Genomic DNA, 16819 nt, shown 5'->3' on the forward strand with positions numbered 1-16819 from the left:
TATTTTTTCTATCCATAACTAGTCTCTTCTCCTTGTAATTTCAAATAAAACTAATATATCGAGATTTTTTAGAAACCCTAAACTAAATAACCAGGCAGTGAAACATCACACACCCATGTGAAACAGTAGTGCTGAATTTGCCCATGTTAAGATTGACGTCATCTTATGATATATAATTATGCTAATGATATTATCTTGTTGCTGCCATCTCATAGATTTCAACCTTCTCATTGATCATTCACTTCCAATTTTTTTTTTAAATTATAGTCAAGATCCTTTCGATTTTTATGCACCATCCAGATATATATTAAACTAAGGGAATTTTTGGCTAGTGGAGAGTCAATTGAAACATACACGTAAAAATATTTTTTGCGGTTCTTGGAAGCATAAAGGTAGACAACGGAAACAAAAGAAAACAGTGGTTAAATTAAGTACGTGCTCCTCCCATGGAGATATTTCTTCTTCTTTCATTGTACGTCTACTTCACAAGAAGGCGATCAAACAGTTTTTACCTTAACGAGGACCTCCAGTGTTGGAGTTATATTAGGGCACAAACCTAGCTCTCTAAGTTCAGACTAGGTCTACATATAATGACAAGTCTGCCTCATTTTGGTGCAACTATGCCAATCTATGGGCTTATTTGTGATTCAATGGTGGACGTGCCTTTAAACTTCAATCCCTGTCAATTCCAAACATGGCCCAATGATGGTTAACCCATTTTACCATGCTAGTGTTTTTTTTTTTTGGTAACACCGTGCCGATACTAAATTACTAATTGACATCAATTGTTAGGAGACGACCAAACTCTTTGGAACTCTATATAATTCAATTGAATTCTTAGGTTTTAAACAATTCTCATAAGAGATCCGATGAAAATGAACCATTATCTGCCCGTTGTTGGGACAATAAACATATTTTGTTGGGAAGCTACCAGAAGAGAAGTTAGCTGCTGAAATGGACGACAACGTTTGCTAAGGAACCGATGGCATTTTGCAGACAAGGAAACGACAACATTTTAAGAAGACGTGAACGTTTTGCTTCGGGTGACTTGGTTTTCGGTTTGTTAGTCAACGATTTTTGAAATCTGTTTTCAAACTTCAAGTTGCAAATTTTAAATTCTTAGTTTTGTCTATAAATTGCACAAATGCAGCAGGCAGGGGAGGTATGAAAACTTGCTTTGAACAATCTAGTTCGTGGTAGGAGGCCTAGACTACCTCATGTTACTTGAATATTTCCCAACTTCTCCAGTCCTTGTCCATATGTAAACATAATAGTTAAATAATCCCAACTTGTTATGGAAGGATTTTTTTTAGTGTATGGGTCATAGTTAGCAATCACCAGCATAAAACAACAACGGGTTTTAGAAGAACTAGTTCAACAATGATAACACATGTCACCCAAAATAGATTAACTTATTAAAACTCAAGGAAAGAGGCCAGTAGAATCTCCTTCTAATGCCATTTTAACCAATGGCATCCCAGGATCAACACAAAATCAGGCAGTGGAGGAGCACTTAAGAGATCGGGCAACGTTATTATATAGAAAATATCAAATCCAGTTTACGCAAGGCCCAGAATAGGTAGAAAGCACAGGCAAACAAGGGAAGGAAAGAAATGGAATTAAAGGGAGATTGGGTGTAGCTTAAGCTCCAACATTATTGTTTATTGAGCTTGCATCCGAAGAAAAATAAGAAGTTAGCTTATAAATACCACAGACCATTGAAAATACAAGCAAGGATAGGGAAGGTGGCTTACCGTTTAGAATTACATGACAAGGCCAAAATCCATCACACCTTCCAAGTTTCTCTTATGAAAAGATGAACCGACAAGGACCAGCAGCCAGAACCCAAGCTACCGCCTTTTGGTTTGGAAGGGAAGAAGCTATAGTTGGAGCCAGCATAGGTGCTAGATCGGAGAGAACGAGTCTCTAAACGCAAAACCAAGAGGGAACTTCTGGTCCGATGGTAAGGACAACAAAAAGAAGATGTATGTATCGAAGAATCATGGCTTAGGAATACTTACCTACACCTTTGGGGAAGATTTTCTAAGAGGAGGGATTGTAATGGACCTGGGAAGATTTGATGAAGATGAACCATTCTCTGCCAGTTGTTTTTGTTGTTAGGACAATGAACATATTATGTTGGGAGGCAACTAGAAGAGGAGTCAGCTGCTGGAAGGGATGGAAATGTTTAGCAAGTAAACAATGGCATTTTGAAGACAAGGAAACACCGTCATTTTGAGAAGACGTGAATGTTTTGCTTGGAAAGACTTGGTCTTCAGTCTCTAGGATCTTTGAAATCTGTTTTCAATAACAATTGCAGGCATGAGAGATATGAAAAATGTTAAGAACAATCTAGTTAATCCTAGAAGGTTAAGGCTACCTTGAATCTGCTAAGAAACTTTTAATTCCATTCAATTGAGTCCTATTGTTTGCAATTAAATCCTTTCAATTCAATAAAAGTCTTTTAATTTTGTCCCTGTTATTTTAAATTAATCAGGTCATTACACAATTCAAATCTCAAATTCCTGCAAAAACAAATGAGACCAAAAGACTTGCGATTTGATAGAATCTCTTACTGAAATTTCTCTCCCAAAATACCCATCAAGTTATATATATAGACACACCTACAAGCAGTTTGGTTCCTCACACATAAGTTTGTTTTTAGTTTGCAATGAGCCAATCTCCCATCAAATCAATTTTAATTCGGATTTATGTTTTAATTCCTGATTTTTTGAAATTTCTAGTTGTTTTCTAGTAAATATATATATTTTTAGTCTATTTAAAAGACTTGTAAATTTTTTAAAAAGATAATCACTATATACTTACTTTTTAGAGAATAAAATTGTAAATTTAGAATTCATACTTACAATTATTTTTTCCTCATTAAATTATCCATGTTCTTGTTGTTTTATTAACTTCCACATGTATCACCTAATCTCCTTAAAGTCTTTTTATCATTATGTTTTTGTTGAGTGTCTTTGAGTTATTAGATTAATCAAGTGTGATTTAATTGTAAATAAATTTTACAAATTAAGTATTATAATGTAATTAATATAGAGAATTATAATTTTAGACCTAGAAAAAATCGAGTATGAACTTAATTGAATAAATTTATAAAATTATTCTAAGATAATACATGCGATATTATTTAAAGGGCAAATTAATATTTTATTACTTATAGAATTTTTAGGTTTTCTTATAAATAAAATGTTATGCCTTATATTTTCTAAGGTGGGTAGATAAAGCACAATACATAAACACCTAAAATACAAAAAAAAAGAGCTAACACTTTAAAGTATAACAATCTCTCTCTTCTGAAAGGGTTTAAGGATTTTCTTACTGATAGTATGTGAGGATTATTGTTAGAGACCTAATATTTTAAAGGCTTGTAGTTTGCAACAACTCATGCTTTAAAGCAGATATTCAAAGTTGAAAAAGAACATTTGATCTTCATGTAATTTTTACATTGATTGTAAAAAATTTTAAATTTATATAATAGAATTCTTGAAATTCCTAAAAATTTTTAAAGTTAATGCTTGCGTTGTATATATGTGTTTTAAGAAACCCAATATTTCAATCATCATGCATTATTAAGAATTAAAAATTCTCAAGAATCGTTCTAATCTTGAAATGAATAGACCATCTTAGACTGAAAAGATAAATATAGTCTCGATACATGAAAGTTTGCTTGATGATACTCTATAGTTTATGCTCTGCATATAAACCAGGAAATGATTGCACAATCAATAACATGTGCTTGTAACAACATTTAAAGCAACAACGGTTAATATACAAAAGAAGGAAGCAAAATAAATAGAAAAACAAAAAAGCAAAATAGAGCATGAGCTGTGGTTGAAAATATATGAAATCGCATCACTCGTGCTTTAGTTTAGATTTCCATTCTGTTCTTGCACGAACTATCTCTGCCTTGTCAGCTTGCATACGCAGCAGATGTGTGTGTTCCATGTCTGCTTTGCGATTACTGGAATTGCTGTTTGAATCTTCGCTCGTGCTTGTTAAAGATTCGAGCAGGTTTGATTGCCGACACTCTCGTCGATACTCAAGGGTCATGCTTGTCAGGTTGTAATGTTCCAGGACATGCATTGGCACGCTCTATGAACATAACATCAAAATAAGATATAATAAATAGTAATCTTGTTGCTGCTCATTTAATGAAAATTGTGCTTGAACTGTTGAATTTATGAAAGGCGAGGGATTTTTTTTCTAATCTTAATTACCTCCAAAATCCATCCAATGTATTTGACATTGTTTACATGTTGATTGGCATCCATGTCACTCCATCTTGGCTGCATGAACACAAGATTCCAGGAATTAATAAACAAAACTATTTGGAAACAAAGTAGATTGGTAATAAAGACAAGCTGCAAATCTTAGTTATCTCCGCTTACAGCTAAACCGGATTGAATTCTGCCTGCTGTTCCATCAGTGAGCTTATCAATTTTTTCAACATCGTTGTGTTCAGCGGGAATTGCAAGCCTGTTTATGTAGAATGGTTGCAATTCTTCCCTGACTTCTCCTGGGATTTTGGATAGCTTTCTTGTTTCTCTATTCATGATCACCCATGTGCTGCATTGAGATGATTAATAATTGGAGTTAAAGTACTACTCTCAATAGATAGAAATCATTCATTCGCACTTTTAAGATGGATGTGCAGAACCTTGTTGCTTTTGTTATAATCTCTTGGGTGTTGTAGTCTCGAATTATCCAGTCCCTGCGCATACCATTCTTCCCTGTTGCATCAACCCAAGTATCAATCTCAACAACGTCTCCCCTGTCACATTGAATTGTCCAGAAACAGTATGTTCAAATCACAAATGTTAGTAATGTAAAGAATATAATTTAGAACGTCTATATATGTAGGCTATAGAACATGTTGAAACAATTCAGAAGGTGGTGCATTTGCAAATTTTTCTTGTCCTGTCGTCCAGTCTATCTTCGCACCATTATTTAAGAAGAATTCTGGACTACAAGAAGATAACATACCAGCAGCTGTATCGCTGTACTTGAACGTGAATGCGAGTGACTACCCAAATAAGCTTCCTCAGGCTCATCTCTCGGGTGGCACCAAAGCCGTTTCCAGCTAGTCCAGAGCTTGTCACATGGTTTAGAGCAGTTTCCTAAAGTAAATGCATTTAGATAGAGTCCACTCACTGTGTGATACATTAATTAATCATAAAAACTTGATTAATTGGCACATGCATTATAGGCCACAAATGCTTGGAATTCAAAAGGAATGTTACACAGGTTGTCTAAAAGCTTTGCAGGAAAAGGATAAATGCCATGAGCCATGATAGGATGACAAAGTTAACTAACTAACCTGAAGGAGATTCATCAATGTTTCCATGGTGGCAGTTTTGTCAGGTCCAATCTCATAAGACCTGATACTGAATGTCTGCCTATAAACAAACCTTTCCTCCACAAACCTCCCAAGCAAATATGTGTGAGGTTCACCAACATTGCTATCGATTGCCAACCCACTGGGATTTGTATTGCCTATATACGGAGACGGAGTCTCCTTTACATGAATCCCATTCACCTTCTTCCCATTTTTCATGTCCAAGCTTGGTGGATTACCGGCGCTTGCTATTGCGTAAAAGCTTCGTTTTTTCGGGGTGATCATGCGCCAAGAACAAGAAGATCCTGCCCTGGCCATGGCCAATATTGTCATTTTATTCCTTTTCTCTACCTGGTACAAATTCCCTGGAAAATATAATCCAGATGCACCCTTTGTCGTCACTGATGCCATTGCTAAGTGATCATTCATTGAACACAGGCACATTATAGCCCCATAAAATTTTCAAGTATGAAAAAGGAAGAGGGTGAAGCTTCTAGCTTAGATTGGTCACTTCCTAGAAGAGAAAATTTTCAAAGTTTTTGTTGGTCTAACTACATACTTATCTACAAAAGATTTAAACAAGAAGCCTAAACCAAAATATTGGAAAAACTATAGTTCTTAACTTCAATTAGAAGGAGAAAAGCATTAGTAAAAGAGGAAAATGAGATTGATAAGCAGCTCAACTACTTTAAGTATTTGAAATGGTCTCCATTGTTAGCTTACACGCAAATGTATAGGGATTTGAACGGTGTTGTTTGCCTGCTTTTAAGGGCTCTGATAGTTTTTAAATACCTGGATGTTGTGGTAAACATCAATAATTACCTAGACCACTAATTTGTTTCCTTTGAGCTAGAAAAAAAAGGGACACCTTCTATCATATATTCAAAGAAGATTGGTGGGGTGGTTGAATTGCTTCTTCGGCAGAAATTACGAAATTTCTTGTAGACATCAGTTAAATGATTTACTTTCGGTTGAGTGATTCATTGGTTCAACCACAGAATCGGAAAACAAGCGTAGATGACAGTGACACTTGACAAAATGATTTCATAGAGGATTTGCTACAATTCGGAGGAGCAAGAACTGGGCCTTCTCTCGGTGCCCAGAATCATTTTATTGGGCTTGAGCCCATTTATCTTATCCTGGATCAATATATCCTCATGTTCTTGGCCCAGCACCATTTAACCGGCCAGTTTTTGTAACTTCAAAAATTATTATTAGCCTGCACAAAGCTTCCAACATTTGTCTTGATCCATCCGCCCATGAAAATATTATAAAAGTAGGAACTTGTCCTCATATAGACGAACCCTATGCCTGATGGCAAGTGTCACCGACCTCATTCCTCAAAAACATGAGCACGTGGCTTTTGCTTGGGAAAGGGACAACCCCATTAATATCTTGGGCAGACCTTTGAAGAAGTTCCTGAACTGTCTTGATTGAGTCCCCGAACATTTTTTCATATGATCAACTGGGGTTCTATAATCTTAATTCTCAATTGAGTATCTTCATTCATTTTTTGTACAGGAATTCCATCCATATTATTATTAAACAAGTTATTTTATATGAAATAAAAGAGTTTTGATGAAGAAATTAACTAATGTATTGAGAAAGTGAATATTCTAAATATCCGGGTGAGGATCTAACTTGGTTAGATAAAAATACAATACCAACAAATTATATAAATAGTCTAATATATATATTTATGGATCATTAAGATATAGCGAAGTCAAAAGAAAAAAAATTTGATGAAGTGTGGCCAATAAAATAGTATTAAAAGTTTATAACTTTAAATCTAATTATTTTTATCGGACTCAAATTTTTTCAGGAGATACCCGAGGTTTAGTTATAAAAGAAGTTTGACTTGATATTTTTCTATTAATTTATTGGATTTTATGTATTTTTTTTAGTTTTTTTATTTTCTTTCCTTTTAACTTTAGGATTTTAATTTTGTTACTAAGTTAATATTATAAACCGAACTTATTAGATTTTATTTCAAAAATAAAATTGTGACATAGAGAGATGCTGTGATAAGTCTATTTTAACTAGTACTCTGTCTTTTTATACTAACTTTTCTGCAAGCATCAAAAACTTAATTGAGAATCCCTCAAAGTACTTCGAGCTCGAGGATCAAATTGAGACAAAACATTGTTTAACAACTTGAACAAGATAAAGTACGTAGTTAAGGCATTGTTTTTAGGTTTTTCCCAAAATATTTGTATATGAAAAAAAATATGTGATTAAAGTAAAAGATTGTGATTTTTAAGATTAAAATGCAACCTGGCCCTGCAAGCACCCGAGCTTATTTATTGATTAATGCCAATCTGGACGGTGCTAAATCTAGTTCGACACGTTTAAGGCAGAATCTGATGCTCACTCCCTTCCTGCCAAGTGTCTTCAAGAACACCGTATAAGTAGCCCTTCACCTTCAAGTCTTTGTCCACTTGTCGTTACATCCTCTAAACAGTTTTCTCAGTCTCATTGAGTGGTTTCAACTTCACCTTTCTTTCAGTTTCAGTTTACTCGGTTTCTTTGATTTTTGCTGCCACTTAGAAAACAGGAAGAGCAGGATCAGCAAATATGGGTCGTTTTTGGACTTTTCTCACTCATGTTCACACGCTATCTGGGTAGTTTTTGAGTGATCCCAAGATGATTTCTTTCTTTCTTTCAGGCCTTAATGTTTTGGTTAATGATCTGATTGATGTTTGTTTAACAACATGCAGGCCAGTCATGATGTTGCTCTACCCCTTGTAAGAACCTGAACCATATTTTCCAGAAGTTCCAATCTTTCTTGTTGTGTTTGTGTATTTTGCTTTCATTTAGAGTGCGTGAAATGTGCGCACCGAATGATCTATTAAGCAATCAATTTCTCTTCTTTTTTATGATCACTAGGTATGCATCAGTAATTGCTATAGAGAGTGCATCAAGGGAGGATGATGAGCAGTGGCTTGCTTATTGGATCTTATATTCATTTCTAACTCTTACAGAGATGCTGCTCCAATCCATTTTAGAGTGGTAATTAAGAAAATCATTCTCGAAATTTTATTTTTTGGGCTATTAGTTATCATAATACTTTATGTTAATGGGGTTCAGATTATTATATTGTTGTAGGATTCCTATATGGTACTCTTTGAAATTGGTGGTGGCTGCATGGTTGGTTCTACCACAGTTCAAAGGTGCAGCTTTCATTTATGAAAGGTTTGTGAGAGAGCATATCAGGAAATATATAGGGGAAAAAGATCATCCCCATCACAAGTCTACCACTGCCAGTGGTAGTGGCGGCGGCGGCAAAGGCAAGAACAAGTTCGTTCACTTCATATCCCCCAATAAAGTAAGCAAACAAATCAATCTACCTATCATTCATTACTTTTGCATAAGCCACATTAATATTTTAGGCTCTTTTAACTAGTTCCTCGTGATCTTTTTGATGGTACATATTCTTATAATTTGGCATGAATATACTGTGCGTGCTCAGGGAGAACATGAGATTTCCTGAAGAGGGAAGAAAGGTTAGCTAGAAGAGAAGACAAGTAAAGACATGGTCGGCAGCTTGCTTTTGTGGATCTTCTTCTCTTCTTCTCTTCACCTCTTTGCTTTTCCCCTTTACACTTTGTTGGAATGTTGTGACTTTCCTTTCATATGCTTAGGTTAATGAGCTATGTTGAAAATCTATGATGGAAGATTTGAACGTCTGTCCCCTTGACGATGATGCTCTGACTGATTTTTCTTCAATCTTACGTGTATATCATCTTAATTATGTTGTGGGTGTTTATCTGAGAGCTTAATGGTTGATTTTTTTATGAAGCCTAAATATAATTAAACATTTGGCTCTCGAAATCGAAATTATGTTTTTCATTGATTTAATAGGAGGTTCAAGACCCATCTGGGTAATTAAGTTGTCTAAAACTCTCAACTCATGAGAAATTTTTTTACTTAATATGGTAATAGGACGGGTTTTACCTCCCCTCCCTATCCATTTTTATTAGATTTAGGGTGGGGAAGAATTTTCATCAATTTTAGGTGGGTTCAGATATTCTCCATTAATAATAAAAAGAAAAAGGATTATTGTAATTACAATAAAATATTTAATAATTAATGTACAATGAAAAAAATTAATATTAAGCCCATGTAAATATATAAATCTAATGGATAGTTCAATATAAATAATATAAAGGTAATTTTAATTATAAAAAAAAAGTATTTTAAAGGATCCATTTTTCAAGAAATGTGTTGAATACAATAAGTTTGGGTTTTTTTACAGGATGAGAATATATTATTCATCCTATTTATTTGTTTGTTTATTGGAGAAAAATACCTCCCATATGTATGTAATTTGGTGGGGTCCCCATCGGATAATTTTGCAATCTCTAATTTTACGCTAACTGGGCTATAGAGTAATGGGCTCCCGAAATGACCGTTGCGGAGGTCTAGAAGATGGTTACGAGTTCAGCTAGTTGAGCTTCGGGCAAACTTTGATTGCTACGGATTTGGACTCTCTTATCAGCCCAGTAACTCACTAAATTCAATTTCTAAATCCAGGGAGATAAAATCCACAACCCAATGAAGATTATTGTTGTCTTTGTTTTGGGATCAGAAATAGACTAAGATAGCATTTGGTTAGCGTCCTAGAATAGAAAAAACAAAGATAATAAAATATAAACAAATATAAATCATGTTTGAGAATGATGTAAGAGATAAAATGATTGTTTTTATATTATATTTGGTTATGATGAATAAGACAGAATAAAATATGAAAAAGTTTATCTTACTATTATCAGACTTATATATATATACATTTTAGTTTATACTGAGTGTTGAAATTAATAATATCATAATAGCTCTAATTATGAAACCACAACTGACTTGACAGGTTGGTTTAGGGCCTTGATTGGTCCAAGTTCAAGAAAAAATAGAGAGAGAATTGACTCGGCTTAACATGGTTTAAAATCCAGGTCAACCCAGAATGAAGCACGAGTTAAAAACATATTGACCTTTAAAAAAAACTTGGTCAAAATAAGGTTGCTTTGATTATTAAAAAAAATGAAATGAAATAAGGTCAAAATAAGAAATGAAATTGAAAAAAAAATTCAAATAGAAAAGGGTTTTAAAAAATCAAAAGAATGAAGTCAAAATTAAATATAAAAATTAAATTCGATCAAATGACCAGGACAAAATTGAAGGAAAAATCAATTAAAAAAGATAAAAACAAAAACAAAAACAAAACAAATAGAAATTAAAAGATGGAGGTCTAAATTGAATTTAAAAGACAAGAAGACGACATCATCATACTTTGACAAGGAGAAGAGAGAGAAAAGAAAAAGGAGAAGAGAAAAGACTATTGAATCCCAATTAATGTCACATTGATGCACACACGTGTCATACTATTGGGAAAAGGATGTTGACGAGTTTACAAAACCATCGCAAAAAGGTGGTATTTGATGTCTGTACGCCGCTGTATGTACCGTCTGAAAGGCACGAGTGGTGTCCACTCGTCGCATGTTTATCACGTGCCATTAACTTTTTATTTTTGTTTTTAATATTTTATATTACTGAAAAACAAAAATTCCCTTGAGAACACCCAAAAATAACAAAAACTAAATAAGATTAACTAGAGATAAAGATGAAAAAATAATTGCAAAGAAGTTTTAAAATTATTTGATTCTAATGGAACTGAAATTTATTATTGTTCATTAAAAAAGAAAATGACCACAAAGCCCATGGATAAAAAGTTCATTTTTTCCTTAAAAAATGTTATTTTGATAATTTAAGTATTCAAATAAAAAGAAAAAAGATCTTTGTGCCCCTAATAAATTTTTAAAAGACATGTGTCCTTATAAAAAGACCATAATACCTCATTTGCTAACATTTATGTTTGCATGGAGAAAAGACAAAATAAAAAAAATACTATCCAAGTATTTTTTTAACATGATTTAGATTTTTTTTTACTAAAGTAAGTTTGATATTGTGACAATGGTTACTTTTCAAAGTGTATCATTTGTAAATACATTAAAGTGATATTTTTTTAAAAAAAAATATTACTTTAATGTATTTCCAAGTGATAAACACTAAAATTATTTTTAATATCAATACTTTAAATCCATAAAAAAAAACAAAAAAAAATCAATTTAAAATAATAATAATAATAACAACAAACCTTCCCTTGGAAAATGCCTTCACTAACAAGCAAATCGTGAAAGAACCAGCATGCGAATCCGCATTTCTTTTGGCTCCTTGTGTGCCAAATGGCATCAAAGATTCTTCTATATGCAGAAAAACGAGCTCAAGGTCGGCTTCTTTAACTTTAAACAGCAATAATGGCCTTGAAACTGTGGCATATTCCCCCCTAGCTAGCTCTATCGCCTATGCCATGTTTGTTTAATTAATTGGGTTTCCCTCAAAAGAAGGTATGCATACCATTGCTTGTACTGTGGAGTACATGCAGGCCGTATACAACAGTACCCCCCCATGCATGCTTTCTAAAAGAAGGTTTCTGATATTTTTCTTTCTTTGTTTAAGCATTAAGGTTCCAAGTTCGGGCAGAATCTCTGCTTTACCGACCCTAGCTTGTTAGGTTTGATTCGGGAAAGAGCTAAGATATTGAATGTTCGAGCCACTTGTAGGATTTAGGACAGCGTATGATCATGCCTAACAAAACATTAGAATCTTATTATAATTACAACTCTTGGACACATTCTATTATGATACGCCACAAGGTAAAGTGTTTGTATTGACACTCCTCACTCACACCACTCAATATCTTTCTTTCTCTCACGCACGCACGCACGCACGCACGCATTTATCATTTACATTTTTCTTTCTTTCACACATCTATGAAGGCAGAAACAATCTTACTAATAATAATGTTTTGTTTTGTTTTAGGTTTTTTTTTTCAATTTAACATTTAAACAACTTAATTTTTTTATTTAGTTTTTTTTTCAACCTCTTCTTTTAATACTTAGGTTGTTTTGGAAATTATATTTCATAATTTATTTTTTAATTATTTTTCTATGGGGTTATTTATTGACAAAACACTAATGGGTGTGGCTAAATCATTGTAGTCATACTCATAAAAAATCTATTAATTAGAATAATATTTTGTTTTATTTTTAGTTTTTTTAATGGTATTATGTTTTCTATTTGATCCTTATTTTTTTTTATTTTTTTAAAAAATTATTATTCTTTTCAATTTCACCATTTAATTACAACATTATTTTTATATTTTTATATCAATTATGATCCTCTTTCTTTTTATTTTTCTTGACCTTTTACTAAATTGATTTTTTTTTTCAATTCCATCCTTCAATTAAATTTAAAATTATTTTTTATAATTTTAATCTCGTTCTTTTAATTGCTATTTTTTAAAAAAATCTTTTTGTATAATTGAATTTTTTTTTCAATTTCATCCTCCAATATTTAATTGAATGAGAATTAGATTTCATAGTTTTTTCATATTGAATACTTTAGTTCTAATGACTTGGATTACAAGTTTAAAAATTTAACACATTTTTTTTTTTAAAAAAACAACTTTCTAATTCTATTTATTTTTTTAATTAGATTATTTCAATCATATAATCTAAACCGTGAATCTAGCAGAACATCTCAAATTAACTCCGCTCTAATTAGCATGCTTACAGACATGTCATAACCAGTTTTTTATTAATTTTTTTCATCTAATATCAGTATCTAAACATTATTATTTACACACACAAAAAAATATCCAAACCGACAACCTAGCTGAGTCACCAAGGTTAGTATGTGCATAAATCTTCATATGCTCTATTAATATTGATTGAATAAAAGCTACTTTTACATGCTCCATTTGTACCTCGTGTCCACTAACAGTTGATCATAGATACATGGTTTAGGTATGTAATGTTCTTGATCTCTTTTAAATTAAAATAGGAAAACATGTAAAGGAAAGCAAACCAATGACCTTAAAATACTTTGAGATTCTATTGCACAGAGGGGCCATTCCCTCCTTTTCTCTCTCACTTAAACATACAGAAACTCAAATCTTAAATGATTTGAATCCTTAGGGTGAAATCAGGAGATATAGTTACCTTTAGCAAAAGCATGCCTGTCCTTTCAATCTTTACACGTCCACAAAAAATCTCAAAAAAAAAAAAAGAAAAAAACAAGGGAAACTCCATAGTATATGCCCTCGATGAAAAACTAAAGGTGGGCAACATCTACTTTCGAGTTTCAAAGAATGGAACATCTGTCTAGAGAAAATCAATAATGCTTAGTTACCTCACCGAAAGCAATTGCAAAAATAGCTCCTCTAGATGCATCTAAAGGGTTCTTGGAGCTTTTTTCTACCTAATAAAGGTAATTGAATGACTAAACTTTGAGGTAAGATTGCACACATGTTTGCTTAAAAAATGTTTGCTTGATACACCGCACGCATTCATCCAATATAACAATTGTTTAACCATCATCAATCACTGGCTGGCTTGTAGGTATCTTGGGAAGGTGTTTTCTTTTTGCTGCAAGATATCAGTACAAGTAGACAGGTCGATGGCGATCCCCAATACCTCAATACTGCTGTTGCTAAGCAAAAAGAAAAACCACATTAGACACAAGGAGATAAATATGTTAAAATCTTCGATTAAAGTAATTGTTCCCCTTTTTTTGCTCAACTTTTTCTGCTTTCAACATGTAAATCTGTAGAGGATACGTTCATTATTCAACTAAGCTTAGAATACCAATAATAAAGGTATCTTAAAACGAGAGATGTATATTATACTTATTTCTAAATCTATTGTGGATCTTAGCAAGTTTACCAAGACCAAGCATGCAATTCTTTTGCACTGTTCAATGGCCGAGAAGCTAGAGAAGTGTGCGCGCGCAAGAGGCTGCTAGAGTATTGCAATTTGTTTATCAGCAGACAAAAACAAACTGTTGCTAGCTAGCCAGCAGCCAATATCTTGCTTGTGTATTTTCAAGTTATTTTACATGAAAAATGAAGATGCATAAATTAACAGAGAGCACATTTCTTGATATCCTATAGTTGTTATCCAAAAAGCAGCACCCACCCTCTATTTCTATGCCCTAGAACCACTATAATGGGTTTGTATATGATATCTATAATACTAGTCATATAACACAAACCAAGTCTTTAATATCATTAAGTAAGCTTATTTGTTGTGTGTGGATGTATAGGCATTCTGATTACATCCATAAAAGCCTCTCTTCTGCCAATAACTTTTGAAAATACCCCACTTCCCAGGAACTATACCAGCTTTCCTTTTTCGTTCCACTCCACAACGTGCCTTCTACCGGTAGAATTATGCAAGGAAAAGTTTAGCAACTGCTTTAAGAAACCCGCACTTCTCGTCCAGGAAAGAAACAAATCCGATGCTTTTATCAGTGGAGTTCCTAAATTAATATGCTTAGTATTACTCTCTCAAAATTCCGAAAAATAAAAATTACATGGTTCCCAGCACTATGAAGCCTCACCATGACCATGTACGTAGTTATTGAAGCAAATCTCCTAAGACAACAAGAGACACGTAATCAGTATAATTTTTCCTCTTTCACTTTGTTAATCTTAAGGTACACTGCGCTTCCTTGATCCTAAGCAAACATTCTTGGTTTTCTATCTCTGATTTTCATGAAACATTAAGCACTTCCCCTATCCCTCCAAATCAAAACCACTAAGCTAAAGTTTGTCAGTTGATGCCAGGCAAAAAAAACTATGTAAGGAGACATCTTCACTCTTTCATGCATGTAAATAGAAAGAACAGGAGAATGTTTACAGATTACCTTAATAATTATTCAGATAGTTTGTTACTAAATATATTAATCGACATAACATCAACTACAGGAAAGCTGGTAGCCAAAAGAGAAAAGTAGCCAATAAGCACTAATCAATCTCCCATAGCTTTTCATAAAGTCATATAACCATTCCAAAGTAAAGTAGAGTAACATGTGTTAGTTTTACCAAATTAACCTCCTTTTGCCCTTCTATATAATTCCGTGTTTACAATGCCTTTTGTCCAGTCAAATGGCAGTTCTCTCTGATGTCTTTTAAGATTTGCCTCTGAATTATTTCCCAGAGTTGTTTCTATTCCTTTCCTAAAGGATAGAGTGAGATTCTAAACTTATCTTAAAGCCCCAGCTAACCCCTCTTCTATACAAAATCAAGAAATGGATCTCATTAAGCTGAGAGAGATTCATGCGATTAACAAGTCCAAGAAGCATCAACTTCTTGACAAATTTTTCCTGTATTCTTTCACTGTGTTGTCCTGTACTCTTTTCTGTTCTAGCCCTTTCTGGTTTCCCTCCCTATTTCATTCCATGAAACTCTTTCTCTTCGTCTCTCTTCCAAAACTAAGTTCTATTTTACTCAGCCCCAAGTTTATTTTCATTGTTGGCAACCTCATAATCTTTGTCCTTGTCGGTGAGTCCAAGTACTTTACTTCAGACCCTCCATCAGCGACTGATGTTTATTATGATGAGTACATTGACCAGAAAAAGAGCCTTCAAACAACTTCAGCTAGCGTGGAAGAGAAAAAGGAGGTAAAAATGGAGGAATCTTTCAAAGAAAAACAAAGCAAAACTTGCGAAAGCGGAGAAAACAATGGAGGGAAAGGATTGGGGGAGGGAAACTTGAAAGTACACAAGGAACGTGAGGATTTAGAAGGAGAAGAAGAGTTCAGTTTGCCGACAGAGGAATTGAAAAAAAGGGCTGATGATTTCATTGCAAGAGTCAACAGACAAAGGATGCTTGAAGCTAGGCTATTAGTATGCTATAGTTAATAAAACCATGTAAATTAGTGGCATGAACTAGCTAGTAGTTTGGTTTTTGTGGATTAAATCTGGGTGAGTTTAAACTAATAGATGGTCCTGTACATGACCCTCAATTTAACTAGAATCTTAGCTTGAAGTGAAGATTCCTCTATGTAATTATCCTAGTACATAAATACCATGTAAAATTCATGGTTTCGGACAACATAGAATACACAGTCTATCTTTCACCATTAAATGAGCTTGCTTCCAACAAACTTTGAAACGAATACCAACAAGTCATCCATGGAAAACGGATTGGATCACTTGATGCTACAAATGTTGAACACATGAACCAGATTTCACATAATCCCAACATGTATAATCATCCCTGAAATATTTTCATGAATGGACTACTCAAAATATCCTATCTTCCTTCTATGCCTTCCACCAGAAATCAAAAGATTATGCGCTGATCGTCATGTTTTAAAAAAACCCATGATTGAACTTAGCTGAAAATTTATGTAACTGGAGTAATTCACTTGATTCAATCTTTAAAATGGCAGGTTTTTTTCCCCTTTTCTCGTTGATTGTTAAGGTAGCAAGGATGGACTCTGCCTCTGAGTTCTACCCTGAATAAAGTCTCAGATGGTCTTTCCTGATCAGGACTATTCCTGACAGGTTATATGTGAAATTTTTTGTTAAGTGAGGGCAATTATCATTTTATAAATTATAATTGAT

The 16819-nt window shown here is 33.5% G+C and overlaps 3 protein-coding genes across 3 annotated transcripts; 2 read left to right on the forward strand and 1 right to left on the reverse strand.

Moving 5' to 3' along the window:
* Positions 1-3625: 3625 nt before the first annotated feature.
* On the reverse strand, positions 3626-6057 carry LOC133675062 (palmitoyl-acyl carrier protein thioesterase, chloroplastic-like). The gene is made up of 6 exons (XM_062096336.1): positions 5339-6057; positions 5005-5138; positions 4679-4792; positions 4410-4587; positions 4239-4307; positions 3626-4113 (listed from the first exon to the last, which is right to left on the reverse strand). The coding sequence occupies exons 1-6, from the start codon at positions 5798-5800 to the stop codon at positions 3874-3876; spliced, it is 1197 nt and encodes a 398-aa protein (XP_061952320.1). The 5' UTR covers positions 5801-6057; the 3' UTR covers positions 3626-3873.
* A 1655-nt stretch (positions 6058-7712) lies between these two features.
* On the forward strand, positions 7713-9107 carry LOC133675596 (HVA22-like protein e). The gene is made up of 5 exons (XM_062097022.1): positions 7713-7977; positions 8074-8100; positions 8243-8365; positions 8462-8681; positions 8826-9107. The coding sequence occupies exons 1-5, from the start codon at positions 7931-7933 to the stop codon at positions 8844-8846; spliced, it is 438 nt and encodes a 145-aa protein (XP_061953006.1). The 5' UTR covers positions 7713-7930; the 3' UTR covers positions 8847-9107.
* A 6231-nt stretch (positions 9108-15338) lies between these two features.
* Positions 15339-16337, forward strand: LOC133675680 (uncharacterized). Its single transcript, XM_062097131.1, has one exon. The coding sequence runs from the start codon at positions 15500-15502 to the stop codon at positions 16109-16111; it is 612 nt and encodes a 203-aa protein (XP_061953115.1). The 5' UTR covers positions 15339-15499; the 3' UTR covers positions 16112-16337.
* Positions 16338-16819: the final 482 nt, after the last annotated feature.

The sequence above is a fragment of the Populus nigra genome, chromosome 16 (assembly GCF_951802175.1).
Source record: "Populus nigra chromosome 16, ddPopNigr1.1, whole genome shotgun sequence".
NCBI classification, from domain to species: Eukaryota; Viridiplantae; Streptophyta; class Magnoliopsida; order Malpighiales; family Salicaceae; genus Populus; species Populus nigra.

Excerpts from the sequence above, each read along its gene's own strand:
- LOC133675062 (XM_062096336.1), bottom strand. The coding sequence starts at position 5,800 with ATGTGCCTGTGTTCAATGAATGATCACTTAGCAATGGCATCAGTGACG. Across the intron at positions 5,139-5,338 it reads CATTGATGAATCTCCTTCAG|GAAACTGCTCTAAACCATGT; the intron begins GTTAGTTAGTTA and ends CATTTACTTTAG. Across the intron at positions 4,588-4,678 it reads ATTATAACAAAAGCAACAAG|CACATGGGTGATCATGAATA; the intron begins GTTCTGCACATC and ends ATCTCAATGCAG.
- LOC133675596 (XM_062097022.1), top strand. The coding sequence starts at position 7,931 with ATGGGTCGTTTTTGGACTTTTCTCACTCATGTTCACACGCTATCTGG. Across the intron at positions 7,978-8,073 it reads CATGTTCACACGCTATCTGG|GCCAGTCATGATGTTGCTCT; the intron begins GTAGTTTTTGAG and ends AACAACATGCAG. Across the intron at positions 8,366-8,461 it reads CTCCAATCCATTTTAGAGTG|GATTCCTATATGGTACTCTT; the intron begins GTAATTAAGAAA and ends ATATTGTTGTAG.
- LOC133675680 (XM_062097131.1), top strand. The coding sequence starts at position 15,500 with ATGGATCTCATTAAGCTGAGAGAGATTCATGCGATTAACAAGTCCAAG.